The sequence below is a fragment of the Macrotis lagotis genome, chromosome 1, assembly GCF_037893015.1.
Source record: "Macrotis lagotis isolate mMagLag1 chromosome 1, bilby.v1.9.chrom.fasta, whole genome shotgun sequence".
NCBI lineage: Eukaryota > Metazoa > Chordata > Mammalia > Peramelemorphia > Peramelidae > Macrotis > Macrotis lagotis.
Window position 1 is genome coordinate 628,835,483 of NC_133658.1, and position 18,907 is coordinate 628,854,389.

Here is an 18,907-nt window from a genome sequence, read left to right on the forward strand (position 1 = left end):
TGGTCGCTGAACCCAGATGGTTCTGGAGGAGAAAGTGAGCCTAGTGACTTTGCACAGCACTCCCTCACTTAAATCCAATTCATTTGCTTGTCTTGGTATCACCTCACTGATAACATGATCTTCTTAGAGAATGAAGGACAATCATTATCATCATGGTAACTTTATGGTTAGATATTTTTTCTGTTGATTTACTTGATTTTTAACACTCTGTTAAAGTAGGGTGCTTCCAGGGTGGAGAGCATGCTATTCCAAAGTCCAGGGGTTTTGTGAAGCTGTTTCCAGAGATACTTCTAGGGACCTGCAAGTTTTCAGTTCTTCTAGGGTGATAAGATCTAAGGAGATGTGTGTTCTCTACTCTCCTCACTTGTGCTCTGGTCTGTGAGTGACCACAAGCATTCTTTTCTTCCATGGAACTGGGAGAAGGATCTCTGCTTCACTGTGGCCACAAGCTCTGGTGTGTTAGTGTCCTCCTTGCCCTGGGACTGCTACCTAGTTCTGTGACCCAAATCTGAGTATGGGCAAAGCAACAAGAGTCCTGCCTCAGTTCTAGCAAAGAGACCCTTATAAATATCCTTCAGACTAGTTGCTTGACCCCTACCCCATTTACTGTCTGTGGACTGAGATCCAGAAGAAGCTGCTTCCACTGTTGATTCAGTAGCTTCTAAGTCTACTCCTGCTTTGTTAGTGGGTCTGTGTTGGCATGTCCTTCTCATCCTGGTGTTCCCAATTTTCTAAGTTGTCTTAGGCTAGAAAATTGTTTCACTCCATCTTTGTGTGGATTCTGCCACTCTAAAATTTGTTTAGAATCATTATGTATAGGTATTTGAAATAATTTAAGGGAAAGGTCAGGCAAGTCCCAACTTTTACTCTGCCATCTAGACTCGGCCCCTGCCTGGGGATTCTTTGCAAATTCTGATCATATGATTTATTACCAAAGAGGGGTGCCAATTGTCCTGTTATATAAGTGCATCAAGTTTTCTTTTTTTTTCTTCAATAATGAGCAAATCTTTGACATGTATTTTGTCTCTTTACTTAACTCCTATCATCTAATTCACAGGGAGAATAAAATCAACTGAGAATCATATTTTTTTAAGTAAGTCACAAAGGCAGGGATAGTCACTGAAGCAGTGATGTATTTATACTGTAAAAATTAATATTCAACACAAATTTCTAACTCATCCAGTAAGAAATTTTCTAATATGCAATAACTACTTAGGACTGTTTAAAAGGGAAACATTTTAGAGCTAAGGTATTATTATCCATGTTGGTATTACAATTAAGGAAGCATTCATATTTAACTGCAGTTTGGTGATATTGAACTATATTGAAGTTTAAAATTTCAACATGTTGGTACATGTTCTTTTCTATGATATGCAACATTAAGCAAAGGAAAATTTAAAAATATAGCACTGTGTGATGAAAAGAAACTGGCATTATATTCATCTGCAAACTGCAATAATGCTTCTATGATTGAAAAACAAGGCTACATTTGTCAATAACCAAATAACCCCCAAAGATCGGCTCTAGCAATTATAATCAACTCTAGGAGAGAGCAGAAGAACACTTTTCTAAGAATGAGTAAGATTTGAAATTCAAATTCCCTCCATGAGGATTAGTAATATTCAATGGGCTAATCAGTTTAACAATAGCAAATAGAGAAAGGTAGGTGATTATAATGAGATGTAAAACTTGGTTTTATAAAATATTAATGATGAGAAAAATTAATTTCTATTGATCTGAACAATCAATAATTCTAAAATTCACATACTTTGATTTTCAATTCAAGAAGTCCAAATTCTGTATCTTATAAAAATCACATGATTAGAAGACCAACCCATCTAATTTTGTTAAATTTGGTATTTTCTCTTATGGCAATAATGAGCTTTGAAACTTCTGAGAAAGTATTCAGGTCACTCCATTAATTAGGAAAGTTCCTCTCAATCATTCATTCTATTAATCTCACAATCAGACATTCTAATTCCTCAGCCTCAACCTTGGGAGTAAAGCACTTGGAAACTGTGTGTTGGGGGTGGAGGGTGAAAGTGGGAAAGCTCTGGAGCATTATGAATAGAGTGCTGGACCTTGAGGCAGTAAGACTCACTTTTCCCAGTCAAAATCTGGCCTCAGGCATTAGTAGTTAGCTTTGTGATCCTGGGCAAGTCACTTAAGTTTACCCCAATTTCTTCATTTGTAAAATGAACTGGAGAAGGAAATGGAAAACTACTATCTTTTTCAAGAATGAAGTCATCAAGAATCAGACCCAACTGAAATGACTTAATAAGAAATATAACAAAGATGTCTAACATTAAGAATAATTATCATTATTCTTAAGAGCACTCATCAAATATTTCTAAGCTATATCTGGCAAAAGCTATATGCAAATACAATTTTCATAAATCACAATCATATTTTAAATATTCCACAGAAACTTACTATTGAATGCAACTATAGTCAAAGCTTTCAAAAAGTAAAACATCTTCAAAAGGTAAATAATAATCCTTTATATTTAATATTATTCTAAATTTGGTCTTTTCTAAAGTGGTTAGAATTTGAAGTGGCATGAAACAGTGATGATCATTTATACTGATTATTCCATATTCAATAGAATATTAATTCCTTGCTTTAATAAAGGGAAGTCTTGGTAATCGCTTTAAGAATTCTCGGGGAGGAGCACTGTGAAGTTTTCTATTAATGTGGAAGTACTACTACATGTACCATTTAATTAGAGGCCTTGGGAATACCAGAATAAACTAATGGGGTCTCTTCCAATAATGCTGTTTTGTCATCTCCAACTACTGTCTGCTTGAAGACGTCCAGTGGGAAGGAACTCACTTCTTTCCAAGGCATACCATTTATCTTATAACTAAAATAACTTCTCTTAAATCAAACCTAAATCTTTCCACTGTACTCACCACTCTTAGTTCTGTCCTCTGAAGTCAAGTAGACTGAGTATAATCCCTTTTTCTTATCATAGCCTATAAAATCATGAAATTCTCTCATGTTCTGTCAATTTTTTTCTCTAGAATTAACATGTTACTTTAACTAATTTTACAATAGCAGGTTCTGTAGTTCTTTCATCATTCTGTTTACCATTTTCTGGTCATATTACCATATGATAATGTCTTTCTTAAATTATAGTCTCCAGAACTGAACACTACTTGGATCTAAGTACAAGTTTTTTTGGCTACCAAGTTACCCTGCTAAATCTTATAAAATCTTTACCATCCATTTAAACCCTAAGAATGTTTTCATAGGAGCAGCTGTCAAGTCATGCTTTCATAATCTTATATTTTTGAAGTTTTTTCTTTGAACCTCAGTTTGAAGCTTTACCTTTATCTATAGAAAATTTCATCTTTTATACTGACCACTGTGATAGCCTCTTTTTTTTAGGTTTTTGCAAAGCAAATGGGATTAAGTGGCTTGCCCAAGGCCACACAGCTAGGTAATTATTAAGTGTCTGAGGTCGGATTTGAACTCAGGTACTCCTGACTCCAGAGCCGGTGCTTTATCCACTGCACTATCTAACCACCCCGATAGCCTCTTTATATTTTCTTGGATTTACACTCTTATCATGTGAGATGTAAGATATACCTTCTCCTAAGATTTGAATAAAAAACAAACATTCAAATATAATACCTTTTTAAAAGATATTGTCTCAGTGTTGAAGTCTACCCATTAATGACCACACATTGTCCCTAATCATTCAACTGGCACAAAAGTCTACCCATATGTAATACTATACAGTCCATATTTTCCTTTTTTCTCTCATAAGGATAAACACTTTTACCAGAACAATGTTTATGCTTCAGGTCTGTATGCTCCCAGGAATTTTCTTTTGCTGAGTGGAAATGACTAAAATCTCAGAATTGTGCCATCCAAATATTTGTCATTTGTAAAGCATCATCCATCATTATTCCCCCAATCTAGAATCATTGCAATACAGCTTCTCTCACTTTCTTGCTATACAAATCATAACTTTTTCACTATCTTAATCAGACTCTATTCTTACCCCATTACTCTCTGTATTATTTTAATTACTTTGACCACAAATTAAACTCTTGGTTCACATTATGTTTTCAGAACAATTTATCTTAACATTCCCAACAAACTGTCACAAACTCTTAAGAGCTGATCTCTTGCCACCAATCAAAACTCATTATGGTCAGTGGTAAGAGAACATCTTGACACACTTTCTTGGCCCAAAAAGTAATGTACATTTACAAGCAACTATAATTTTCCCTATTCCTTTCTGGGGCCTTCCAAATTTGTTCTTTGAGTTTACCTTCCTTACAATCTAAAAATGACTTCATGAAACAACTACTGAAACTGTTTTCTTGTTCCAATTTTATGCTACTACTTCTCACAGTACATTTGTGCTCATATTAGATGTGCATAAGTGCAAGTTAAATAAATATGAAATGAGTTGACAGGAAATAGAAACACTGAAAAAGAAAAATTAATGTTATTAAACATCAGCACTTGAGAGCCACTCATAGCAAGAATTTTCAATTGATGACTAGGTTGATGGCATTTTCCTTCATTTTATTAACTGATTAATTCATCTTAAAATGCATTATTTTCCCAAGACTACAATATACCTACCTAATAGGCTCTCATCTTTGCAGGTTCCATTAATCAAGGATTTCCCTTCTGGGCACACACATGTAGCCCCAGAAGGATTAAGTAAACAGAGGAATTCACACGTTAAATCCAAACATGGATTGGGTACTGAATGAAAACAAAATAAAACAAAATATGCATGAATATAATTAACTTTAGCTTGTGATAATATTTCACTGAAGTTTAAATATAGTCACTTTGAATTTTTTTTGATATATTTCAATGCTGTCATTCATACTTCAAGAGAGAGAACTAGCATAGCATCAGCATAAGATATACTAGTAGCTTTAGGCTACGAGCATGGAATTTTCCCGAGTTACCCATACTCCCTTGCTTTTCTCTGTGACAAATTGCATATATTTTCAAAGCAGTTGGCCAGTGAAACAAAGCTAAGTAGCCAAACCATTTTTCTTCAGCATGAAGCTTTAAAGAAATAAAATTATCACATTTAAAAATCCAAGTATTTTCTTCATTTAATAAGAATTAGTATATCAAAAAGTGTTTATTATTGAAACAGTATTTAGTACTTTTTTAATCTCATACCTATACAATTGCCTCCTTTTGTATGTATTATCAAATAACTTCTTGACATTCATCCTAGATACAAGGATTTCTGCTCAGGCAAACCGGGCTTAGATAATTCTGAGGTCCCCCTTAGCGCTGAGATTTTTGTAATTCTACGATCATACATAGACTGTACCTTGCCATATATAAGACTGAAAAGGAAAAGGATCCTGGGAGGATGGCTAAATGAATGATATGTTTTCTGTTAGAAACACTATTCAAACACTAACCTCATATTTGAGGAAGACATTTTATGTCTGAGGATATAATCTTTCATATCAGAACAAGTATCATAATCTATGAGCAAGTAGTGGAATCATTAAAAATCACTTACTACCTGCTGGTACTATCAATTACTGCTGGTTTAGAAGCAGCAAAAGTCCTAATCTTCACAAAAATTAGGTTTCAAGTAATAATTGCGTGTATTATTTATTTTTTTGATTGGGGCAGACTAACAACTATTCTGCAACTTCTAGAGTTGCCTTGGCAAAAACTTATTTTACCGAAATTAATTTCCTTTGTTTTGTCAATAGATTCTTAATGAATGAATGAATGAATGCATGAATGAAAAAATACTAAATAAATGCTGTATGTTAAGCACCATGTTAAGAAGCATAGCTGGAGATACACACATCTGTCTTTATATATTTTGCTTTGAATATGAATTATATTTAACTAATGCATACATTTTAAAAGCTGCAATGATTCCTTTTTCTAAATTGTTTTGAAACTCAAGGTAGTTGCCAGTATACTAAAAAGAAATCATCTGAACTCCCTTAAGATTAAAATTGAAGCCCAAGATGTGTGATGGACACATTAAAAAAATTATTTTAAATGAACCTGAATCTTGAGAGATTAAAGTCTTAATCTCTAAATATTTATAAAGGCATGTAAAATCAGTAATTTTTGAAGAATCATTAAAAATGGGATTACTAGAATTAACTTGTTGAAACCTAGTTAACCATTGCCACAACTTGCAAAAAGGCAAAAAATGAACCCTGAAAATTGTAGAACAGTTTGCAATCTTCAACAAAATTCTAGAACATATAATTAAATCTGTTTTGAATGCATCAAAAACAAATGACCCAAAATGTATGTTTTCTCATCTTTATAAGATATTTATAAGATTGATTTATACATAATCAAAGATATATTTGATGAAATTTGGAGAGAATAGGAAGGCTTTCATGAATGATTTTCTATAGCTGACTACAGGTATATCATCAAAAAGTTGTCTCTAATATATGTGAAGTACAAGATTTAACTATTTATTGATTATAAATTATAAACAATAATTTGTTTCAGTATAATAAAATGCATCCAAAGAGTCTTCTTCAATAAATGCAGCCATAAGATTATGAATATTTATTCAATTCAGCAATAATAAAAAATAAAGTATTTATTGAAGACCATAATATGCAAGGTTCAAGGGATATGAAGACAAAGAATGAAAACTTTGAAGGAACTTCTATTCTTTTGGGGTCAATGGGACCCTTATATATATCTACCTAGATAAGTAAATATTACCTAGATAAGCAAATAGGAAGCATTTTGAATAGGGAGCAAGTCTAATGAGGCTCATGAAAGGCTTTGGGTCAGAGGTGGCATCTAAACTGTAGAAGGAAGTTAAAGTTTCTAAGAATTGATAAAGAAATACATAGAAATAGGACTTGGGATGATGCACTTAAGAAAAACAGGGCGGATTGTGATCTTAGAATTAAGTTTGTAATTTGTCAGAGAAGCAAAAAGATCCTTGACATTTTTGAGCTAGGAAGTGACATGGTCATACTGGAAGCAGGGAGATAATTAGATGGAACCAGAGGAGTGGAGGGAAAAAAAAGGGCCATATTGCATTTGGAAAACTATGAAAGTGCTTTTAAGTATATCAAGCTATAATAACAAATTGAGTGAGAGGAGGTGAGATTAACTCCAAGTGAAGAGAAGCATTAAAATCAATAGATAGAGTGGAAGTTGAATTAATAAACTTAGAGACTGATTATTTTTGGAGCATCTAGGAGAAAAAGGTGTTTAATATGACTGAAGGTTAGGAAGTAGTATGTGAGGGAGAAGTAGTTTGGTCTAGAACTGAATAAGAGGGGGAAAAAAGTCTCATTTGCAGGTAGGTGACACAAATAATTGACCTAGATTTAGGAGGACCTGAATTAAATCAAGTCTTAGGAACATGTTAGATGAGTGATCCTGAACAAATCATTTAATCTTTGTCTTCCTCCGGTTTCTCAGTTGTGAAATGAGAACAAAAGTATCACCCACCTTTCCGAATTGTTGTGAGGCTAAGATGAGATAATATTCTTAAAGTACTTTGCACTAATACTCTCAGGGGAAAATGTAGTAAACTACCATGAATTTCTAATGAACTAGGTATGTAAATGTAAACTCAATATTTTTAATAGACCAGAATAATAGAAAATTATAATACCTCTCTCTCGCAATAAGGATTTTGACAGAGGTTTTCATGATTTGATCACATAGTTTAATGATATGTCATAGACAAGAATGAATATTGTTGGCAGAATAAACATATAGCATTGGATTTTTTTAGTTTTTAGATTGATGAACATCATTGAGTCATGTCATTCTGGTGCTATGCTAAAGGTCTCTCTAGAATCATTATCTTGTTCAAAATTTTTACTTACTTGGATGAAGACTAAAAGTGTTGTCTCATCATGGTAAAGACTAAGAGGAATAAGTAACATTATGGATAAGAGAAGCATAATTCAAAAGCAATTTTAATAGGCTGGAACAATAGACTAAAAGTAACAAAGATAAAGTCAAATCCTACAAGGTGACAGAAATCCTCTAAGACTCCAAAATTCCATAAAGTATTATAAAGTTGAAATAAATCATTTGTAAAATAAAAGTAGCATAGAGAAAAACATTTGATTGTAGTTTGTGTGACAATGAACTGAGCCTTTCATTTTTCTTTTTTCTTTTTTTTGCTTAGGAACAAGCAGTATGATATAGTTGCCTTAAAAAAGTAGTCATGTTTCATTCATGCAAACTTAATTTCTATAATAAGGGAAAAAATCACTTCTCTGCATGCTTTAGGTCTGATGTCATATTTTACTTTTTTAATTTATTTATTTTGAATTTTAAAAATTTCCCCCCCCCATCTCGGTTCCCTCCCCTCTCCCCTCAGAAGACAGTCTGTTAGTCTTTACATTGTTTCCATAGTATACTATGGAATGTGATGAGAGAGAACTGATGTTATATTTTAACAGGGATAATGATAAAGAGGAATTTATAGATAGGGAAATCATTATTGTGAGAAATCAGAATATCTTGCCATATAAAAAATAAATACAAAGAATTTGGGGGAACATTACTCTAGAGAAATATAGATTAATATAAGATATGATAGAAATTTTAAAATATTCTCTGGAATATCGTCTTGGAGAAATAGATTTATTCTAAATAGCATCAGAGAACTGTACTCAGTCTTATGGAGAAAAGTTACAAAGGGACAGATTTTGATTGTATATAAGGTAAAAAAAGATGTTTTAAAGGGGAAAAGCTAATTCAAGCTTTGTTTGTAGGATGAGAAACATAGCAAAGAGAAATAAGGAAGTGATAGTCTTGCTGTAAGCTGTGCTAGTAGGACAATATCTGGAATAATGTGTTGAGTTTTGATTGCCAAAATTTAGGAAAGGCATTGTTGAATAGTTCTCTGGAATTCAGAAACCAGAATAGTAAAGTCTTCAAAAGAATTCCATTCCTGTAGTTCAAAGATCTAGGAATTTTTAGCTGAAAAGAACTGGAAATTTTTAACATGGAGAGGAGAAGATTTTGTGATGAAGAGACGTGATGACTATCTTCACATATTCTCATCTCCTATGTGGGAGAAGCATTAAACTTCTTGGTTCCAGAGGGATCAACTAATAGAATGGACATATTTTCAAAGAAGTAAATTAAGGCTTACAGTAAGCACAGAGTAGAATGGGTTGCCTCAGGAGATAATGAGTTTCACTTAATAGAAGTTTTTAAGAAAAGTCAGGACACTCATTTTATCAAAGATATTGTATATAGAATCCATTTTCAAGTATAGGTTGGACTGAGGTGCTTTCAAATTCTGTGACACTGTAAAAATTAGATATAGCCAACCAGTTAAAAGACTTCTTTTGAAGCACTAGACCCCAGTTAAATATTTACCAAGGATGTTGGAGAATGCAGTACTGTATTAAGAAGATTAGATTTAAATGACTAGTGAAATTATGATTTTGAATTAATATGAAGTAAATCTAAGGGTCCTCTGACCCATAGTATAGTCTTCTTGGGAGTCCCACATTTTAGGAAGGACAGTTGATAACCTAAAGTATGTTCAAAAAAAAGTATAGTGACCAAAGTCATAAGGGAATCTGAAGCCATGTCATATGAATTTTGCTTTGAAGGAATTGGGGATATTTGTTTAGATAAGAACAGATTTAGAGGGAATATAATATCTTTTTAAATAACTGAAAAGTTGTTATAAAGGGGATGCTTATATTTATTCTGTTTGATCTTGATCATCAAAACTAAGAGGGCTGAATAGAAGTTATAAAATAATATTTTTCAGATCAATTATAAGATTGGTATAAGAAAGAAATTGAAAATTATGCAATAGTCCTGAGAAGAGAATCTAGTTACTCAGGTGATAATAAGTTCCCTGCCACCCAAAGCATTTGAGTTAAAATTAGGTGATCACTTGTTGGGAAAATTTATTCAAGGTTGATTTTGTCCTTTAAGTAACAGTGAGATTGGCTGATTCTGAGACCACCTCCAACTATTTCTGTAAATGATTATTAAAGACAGGAAAATATTTGAGTAGAATTTTAGGAGAGGTTAATATATATATATATATATATATATATATATACTTATATATACAAATATATATGTATATTACATATACATACATATACAGATATGTATATATACACAAACATATAATATATAAATACATATAGAGATTATATCTATGAATTATCTTTTATCTTAGGGAATGTTAAGCAAAGTAATTTACTTGTACTTCAATTTATTTAGATAGTTCAAGTACCTTTTCAAACGGTCAGTAATAAATTGTACTTATTTCTTTTCATAAGTACAAAGCAAAACAGCACATATTTTCAGAAGCAAAGCATTAATTATCAACAAATGTATTCTTATTAAGGACATTTTTTATTCCATGCTAGAAAGTTCAAACATTTGAAATTATTGACAACAACCATAAACAGTGGAATTATGATTTAAATGCTTTGACAGTAGTTACACAGAAGACTCCAGCCTTGAGTTGAATGAAAATTTTTCATTTTCTCCATTACCTCTAGTGAATATGCTAAGGAAAGAAAATTTGCTAGAGCAATTTCTAAAATAGTGATTTGGTACTATTATTTAACAAATAATTTCACATGCCAATCACATTTGCTTAATCCTTTTAAAGTGGAGAAATGTTTCCAGCTTTTCCTGCTCTATCTATGATTTAGAGAATGTATCACTATTTTAAAATAAATTTTCTTTGTAAAATTTTGAACTGAGAATTAATGTGTCAATTATAACTTTATACAAAATACAATACTTACAATCTTGCTGTTTATAACGATGAGAGATCAAGGCACCTTTTGTTTTATCAACATTTAAACTTAAGTATTCTACTGAACCATGGCCAAATTTATGTACTCTAAATACACCAGTTTTAGGTCCTGCTCCATATATATAATCTTCAAAAATATCAATTCTATGTGGATGCAAAAGTCCTAGCATTAAAAAGAAAAAAAAAACAATTTTAATGTGGCATTTTAAAATTATATTAATCAACATTGCTGAATTAGTGAGTTAAAAAAACCACATAAACCCATAACTAATGGTCTTTTAAATCAGAAATGCTTGCAATATTAGTCTCAGATTTGATTGGATTTCCCCCTTTCTAATGACATTTCTAAATTTAAGTTTAATCTACTTTATCTGTTTTAGACACACAAACTAGCAAACAGCTTTTCAAAGAAACAGTTTGGAAAAACTAGACATCTTAAAAATGTAAGTCTTTAAGAGAGCATGATCATTATTGCCTCTGTTATTATCATCATTAACTACTTCTTCAAGGACCATTATATCCACATTATAATTTTCTAGCTATTATGGGTTCAGAACGTAAGAAGTTCGATGTTCCTCCAAAGTTGAAAAACTATGAACTTGGTTTTTAGATTGTTTTAATGACCCTTAATTAATGACTTTAACATAATGAATTTAACTTCATGGTTTATTTAACCTATAGTCAATTTAAAAAAAAGAGAGATTTTTGAGTTAGATCCTGTTCTATCTTCCAGGAGATTTTAATCTAAATGAGAAAGGAAAGAAAAATTACAACTGAGATTATAGCAAAATCACATTTTTCTATCTTAGAAGATATGTCTGAAGAAAGTATTTTAATTCATCTAATATTTATTTAGTTTTATTTTTATAACTTCTAACCAATGGAAATCTTATCTTTTCTGAAATTTTATACAATTTTAAAGATATCATTTAAGTATTTATTTCCATATTTTTTAAAAAACAGCTTAAATGTAAGCTCATATAAACAGTATTACTCTGATCATAGTCTGTTGCAGAGGTGGGAATTTTTTACTCCCTTTCAAATAAAATATTATATAAATATTAAATATAAGGAAAATAACTTTCCTCTTAAAATATTCATTATTCCAATCAACCTTTTAAAATTATTAGCAGATTCATGTTTAAATTTGCTTTATAAAACTCACAACAAATATTAGAATATGCCCTTTAGTTTCATTACAAACAATTATTGAGCAAGGGAAAGTTAGAAAGAGACCAAGGATGTAGACAGGAAGAAGAGAAGGAAGAGGTGAGGGAAGAGAGGAAGAAGAAGGGAAAGGAAGAGGTGTGGTGGATGGAGAAGGGAATTAAGAGGAAAAAGATGAGGAAGTAAGAGAGAAGGGAGATTAAAGAAAAATAAAGGATAGGGGAAAGGGGAGAAGGGGAAAGGACAGAGATTGAAGGGAAAGACCTAATAATGACACTAGGCTTTGAAAATAGCTGATTGACAACTCAAATCTTAAAAGACTGAAATTCTAAAACCTTGAAGGGTTCTAGTCTAACTAGGAAAAGTCACAGCAAATTATCATTTAATTTGTTGTTGCTATTTATCATTGTCTAATAGAAAAGTATTACTAGATAAAGTCAGTGTAAAAATTGACTTCATCCTTCTTTGCTTGTCTATTATCTAGGGCAGGAAAAGTACAATTTTAATAACTATTAATTTCACTTATTTAGATCTAGAAGGTAGCTTATAGTACATCTAGTCTACCCTCTCAGTTTATAAGTAAACCAAAAAAGCTCAGAAATTTGTGCAAGGTTCCAGTGAACCAGAATTCAAACCAGTAAGATTGTTGGTGAACTGCTTTTGAAGAAGTCCAGAATTTAAGTTCTTATGAACTAGAATTCAGTCTAATTTGGTTTCAAACAACAAATAATGGAAATATTTTACAAACCTTGTTTGCTGCTTACAGAAACTACTGAATCTGAGCCATCAAATAGAACACTGCCAATGACAGACAGTTCAAAGTCAGCCCAATATATGCGTTGACTGAACTGATCAACAGCGAGTCCTACAAAATAAACATATAAGAACAAATTAAGGAAATATAATTGAAGTAATTTTAGAAGTTAGTGTTCTTTCTCACCCTGCCTTCCAAACTTCCATTTCTAACTATGAATGACATTATTCCCATCAGGCATTAGATTTTCCATCTGCTTCCTTGTACAGTGGAATTTAGCAAGCTTTGATTCATTCATTTCTTCACACATAGGCACACATTTTAAATGTTTATCCCTTTACTTGACTAGCAATAGCCAACAAATTAGTGCAAAAGTGATAAAAAAGGTCATCCTTAGAACATCAATTTTCCTTCATCTCTACATATTACTTATGACTTACTTTTCACCATCTTGGTGGTGATAAAGGTACTGTAAATATTTTTATTTTATTTGTAAAATAAATATTATAATCTATTATATAACTTACTGCAAAAATATCAGGAGGATTTATGATTTTGACAGTGAGGAGAGCTCTTGATATGAAAATTTCCTGAGATGCATAATGGTTAAGTTGATTTGATTCACATAGCTAAGTTTCATAGTAGGATTTGAAACCTGGCTTTTCTGGCTTTCACTTTCTGTATCTCTCATGATAGAAAATAATAACTAATGGGTTGAGTTTCTTTTTGATTTCACTAATCAGTATTTAATTGCTCCAAATAACATTGAAAAGATCTAATCTCATCCACAAAGTATAGATCTCCAAAAGTAGATATAAAGGGGGACATGAGAATACATTTTATGATTAATATTGAAGAGCAGCCTTATCATATTGTTCATATCAAGAAAAAAACCTGAATAGCCAAGTAATTAATGAAGGTCCTTGTTACACTGCAATTGTCAACTTTGTTGAAATTAGCTATTAAAAATCAACTGTTCAAAAAGCTTTATTGGTTCCCAGTAGTCTGACATTATCCTTTGTAACTTGACTCAAGTCTGAGTCAAAATCAACTCAAGAGGTTGATTACTCATTGAAACTACTCTTCTTGCAGTTTCTTTCAAACAACATTTTGTGTCTACTACCTCCATGCCTAGGCAAAGGCTGTTTTTCATGCCTACATCTCTCAGACTTTCTAACCTTAGATAAAGGTGAGTGTAATCATCATCAACTGTGTAAAGACTTTATGTCCCACAGTTGTCTATAACCCAGGGAAATTAATTTCTATTTGTTTTCCTTTTTCATTTATATTTATTTCCTCTGAAAAACTCTAAGCTCCATGAGGGCAAAGATGATTGCCTTTTTTGTTTTTGAATTTCTATCATCTAACACAGGACCTATGCCATAGAAGATATTTAAAATGATTAATAAAATACTTAATTTTATTTGGAATATGCATCATATTTGCATTAGAGTTATTAAAGTTAGTGATTTATATCTTGATGAAAATATTAAAAGTATATGTATATTTTATACTACTATACTTTATGTCAGGGACCTAATCTCAAGTATCTACACAAAATGTCAATCAGCTAAATAATAGAATTGCATTTAAGCTATTGATTATCTACCTGGTCTTCATAGTAGATGTGACAATAATTTGATAGTCATTCTTTTCTTCCCTGAACATTATTAACCTTTAGTTATATGATATATGATATATGATATATATAGATATATGATATATTATATATGATATATAAGTACTTTGCACTTATTAGACAATGAAGACCACTGAATATAGCAACCAACAAACAGAATCATTAATTGTGCAGTCACAATCTGACACCTAGAAAAGGGACTATGTTAAAAGATATTCCTTAGTTTCTAAAATCCGTGTCTCCATATACAAGTTGTTTAACATAAGACAAATACAAGTCTCTCTCTAGAGTAAAGCTTACTTTACTGTTACTTTGAATCCTTAACAACTGGTATAGTTTCTGGCACATAATGTGACCTTATTGAATATTTTTTTAATTAGTTATGTGGAAGGAGCTTGGATCTTCACTGGCACTGAAAATTTTAGTAGAAAAATTTGTAATTGAGTCCTCTTCTCAGAATATAGAAGGAGTTGAAAATAGTCCATCTAAATCATTGCTTTTTTCCAAGAATCTAATGTGACATTCAGATATACTGCCTAATAGTCTCATAACAATAACTTGATAGGTAAACCAATTAGTCCATATTTTACAGGTAATTGTTTAGTGATTAATTGGTACTTGGAGACATATTCAAAGTGTCTTGAAGCTAAAGCAGGTGAATCAGAAAATGATACATTTCCTATGATTTTTATTATATTTTTAAATCAGTTATATAATAATAGTTGAAATTATTTTTCTTTCCAGTGCTATATAATTTATAATATATATATATATATATATATATATATATATATATGTGATCAGTGGATGCATCAAAAAATCTTTAAAATAGTTTTATTTTCCTTTACAGAGAGTAAATTTACTGGTCAAGGAAGAAGTAAGGAAACTGTGTTCTCTACAGTTTAAATAGATATATCATTTTATCAGATTTAACAATGCAAAAAAGTTGTTTTCAAGTGTCATTTATCATAACCTGACTAAAGTGGTCCAAGAAATAGTCATCCATATCAACATATGTTATATAATATCTGAATTAATGGAACTATATCCAGTTTAAAAAAAAGCTTCTGTAACAAAGTTTTGAGATGGATGGAATTTATATTCCAAGAAAGCCACAAATCGATGACTTTGATTTTTCCTTAAGCCTTTTAATAAAAAGATAGTCTTTTAAATTAAAAAGTTAATAAAGGAATCAACTAGGTTTTCCTGTTAGAGAGATGATAGTTAAGTTTATATGAAGGAGGAACATCAATATTATGAACCTTCTATCTTTAAAATGAAATATCACATTTCCTTTTGTCTTTAATAAAAGTCCAATAATATCAGGGAAAAAAAAGTATTCAATCCTCACTAGTACTCATTCTTATCAGGTCTTGGAATGATGAACATTTGCAACAAATTCAGGAAGAAGATAGAAGATTTAAAATTGTATTTCATTCTTGTTCTAACAGAGCATGATGAAATGACTCTTTGGAAAAAAATGTAGAAAATGTAGCTCATTCAATCTAACTGCTTTATAATACTAATAATAATTATATAACTATTTTTTAAAATCTTATGATACCACCATCATTAGGTCACTTGAGTCAGCTCTGAATCACTTTTGCCAGACTGCAATTTTTCATGATATTTCTTTTCTTTTCTTTCTCCCCTTTCAATTTAAATTCCATCTCCCATCTTTCCAAAATGAAAAAGGAATAAAAACAAAAGCAAATGTAATAAAGCAAAATTTTCTCAAAAATCATTCTAAGATTCATGAGAGAATTATTGGAGGATAATAGAATTGCAGAAAGATGACTTAGGAAGAATCAATGACAAGGGAGGATATAATCTGGAAACAACAGTGGACTTGATACAGAACAATACAGTTGTCTAATGCTGCCATTTACTGTCTTTTTGTCTCTGAATTTATCATGTTACCTCCCTAGGTCTTAGTTTTTCCATCTGTAAATTGAGGCCATTAGACTCAATGATCTCCAAGATCCCTTCCAACTTAAATATATGTAGTTATGTTTGGAAAAAAAAGATCAAAACTGCAATAGCCCAGAAATTATGCCAATGTATTCATAAATTGCATGGAGATAGAAGGAGCCTAAAAGAAATTTGAAAATGGAAACATGCTTTCCTATAATATTTCCATTCTTGTGTTTATTATTATTCATGCTTTTTAAAAAACTGGAATGCTCCGATTCCTTTTTTGGAGATGTGAGAGATAGTTCATCAATTCACCACAAGGGCCTTTCCTCCAAATGCTTTATAAGCTTCTCCTACAATGCCTAATATGTTAATTGAATGAATCCATGAATAAATTTAAAAAAACATTCTTTAAAGTTTAATCTATGCTAGTTCATCAATGACCTTTTGCTTACCAAGAACAAAGGGGTTGAGAGAAAGTAATCAAGCCTCAGAACTGGATTACTGCCAGATTCATTTTACATTCATTCAGACATTGCCACCACAAATTATATAGGTCAGAGAAGGAAATATAAACAATCTACTGGATATTGAGGGAGATATTATTTGGGGATTTGATCACATTGATTGTATTCAATAAATAAACATTTACAAAGTATATTAAGACCATTGTGCTCAATATCAGGGAAGGTAAAAAGGTGAGATAAGACACAAGCCTTACATGCATAGGAGATAAAATGAAATTATAAGTATAAATCAAAGCATTATTGGCAAACACGTTAAAGATGGTTTTTGGTACATCTGTAGAGGAAAGTTGTTACTTATAGGGGTAGGAAGAAAGAATCTTGGAGGAGGAATTCCATTTATGTTTTCAAGGACAGATAAGAATTAAATTATGAATAAAGTACAAGTCAAGTCAACAAAAACTTTTAAGTGCCTACTGTGCTTCCGGTGCTTGTTCTAAAGTCCTGGGGATACAAGAAGTAAAAGCAATCCCTTCTCTGAAGGAACTCAAACTCTATAGTAGCTGACAACATGTTAACAAACACGTAAAAATAAGATATAAGCAGGAGAAATTGGAGATAGTCTCAGAGGAAAGACATGAGCATTTAGAAAACTGGGAAAGACTTCTTACAGATGGTAGCATTTTAGCTGAGACATGAAGGCAAGGATGAATATCTAAGCAGAATGGAGAGCATAAACAGTTTCAGGTAGAAAAATTCAGAACACATTTGGAAACAGACTTTTTTTTTTTTTGATAGAGAAAAGGGCCCATGAAAGGGAAAAATTTGAATAAGGTTAGAAATGTTGGGTAGAACCAGACTAAAAAGCTTTGAATGACAAGCAAATGGTTTATATTTCATTCAGAAGATCAAGGAGTTAAGGCATTTTAAGGTAAAAGCTATTGATACTTACAGTAGCAAACCATGGGAGCAATCTTAGTATGGACATAAGTGAAATTAGAGAGACAAAATGGACAAAGAATAGAGGGGAGAGGTTAAGGGATAAAGTGCCATTAAAAAAGATGGAGAATAAGTTTAGTTGTGATTATAGAGATCTGCATGGTCTTGCTCCTTCAATCAAATAGATTAGGTACTACTGGGGGATTCACCACTAAAAGGTTGAATACCTCTTTGCTTCTACCCTACTGAAGTCTACATCCCAGAGGTTTACATTTTCAATCAAGGAGCTACCACACATCTGAATTTGTCATAAGAGAAATCAGCTCACTATGAGTGACACTCAGCAACATTGAAGGAATTAGATGTGGAGTCACACACTACTCAAAATCAAGGGTGTAAATACTAACTTTAATTCAAGGAAGGATTAATATGACATTGTTTCATTTCTACAAAGGCAACTTGTCACAGCAATCTACTGCCTGCTATATGGAATCCACAATTCTGGCTAATAGTTTTCACCCCTGAAAGTAGAAAATATGTAAGCTACATTCTCCAGAATCCTCACCCCTATTCTAATAATTCTTCCATGTTGCCTTGTAAATTTCTGTGCCCTCTGAAACTCCTACTGTATTGTTTCATTCACCTAAGTCCCAAACTTGGATCCATCCTTAATCTTTCATTCTTCTTTATTCCACATATCCAATTAGTTTTAGTTAACTCCTTTTTTCCCCTTTGATAATTTCTCCATTCATAAATCAAGATTCCTCATTCCATTTCACTTGGACTATTTCAATAATTAGTCTGCCTGTCTCAATTTTCTCTTCTCTTTAGTACATAACACAACTGCCAAAGCAATATTACTAAAGTGCATTATTATCAAACAAACAGCTCCCTAACTAAAAAACAAAACAAAAGAAATTTTAAAAAAGACATTCTAGAGCTCCCTGTTGCCTATAGGATCAAACACAAATTCATTCATTTGAAAAGACAATTGTAATGGTTATTTTTAGGCATATTTCCACTAACCCCTTCATAGTCTAGTAAAATTGCTCTACTTATTCTTCTCTTTTCTTAGTAGTCCTATATATAAAATATATTCCTGTATCACTTGTATTAACAAATCATAGCTATTTTTCAGAGTTCCCAGATCAAGTAATACTTTTTCCATGAGGTGTTTCCTAATACCTCCAGTTGCTCTTGTCACAAAATTATTCTGTATGTGTATGTGCCTACTGTGCTTCAGGTGCTTGTTCTAAAGTGCT

The 18,907-nt window shown here is 31.7% G+C and overlaps 1 protein-coding gene across 4 annotated transcripts in view; it reads right to left on the minus strand.

Moving 5' to 3' along the window:
* Nucleotides 1–18,907, minus strand: part of LRP1B (LDL receptor related protein 1B) — a 2,479,914-nt gene that overhangs the window by 99,355 nt on the left and 2,361,652 nt on the right. For all 4 annotated transcript variants that reach the window (XM_074215080.1, XM_074215079.1, XM_074215078.1 and 1 more), the window contains 3 exons: nt 12,684–12,800; nt 10,758–10,931; nt 4,603–4,728 (listed from right to left, as the gene is read on the minus strand). In XM_074215080.1, the coding sequence (XP_074071181.1) occupies nt 4,603–4,728; nt 10,758–10,931; nt 12,684–12,800 (417 nt within the window). The remainder of the gene's footprint in view (nt 1–4,602; nt 4,729–10,757; nt 10,932–12,683; nt 12,801–18,907) is intronic.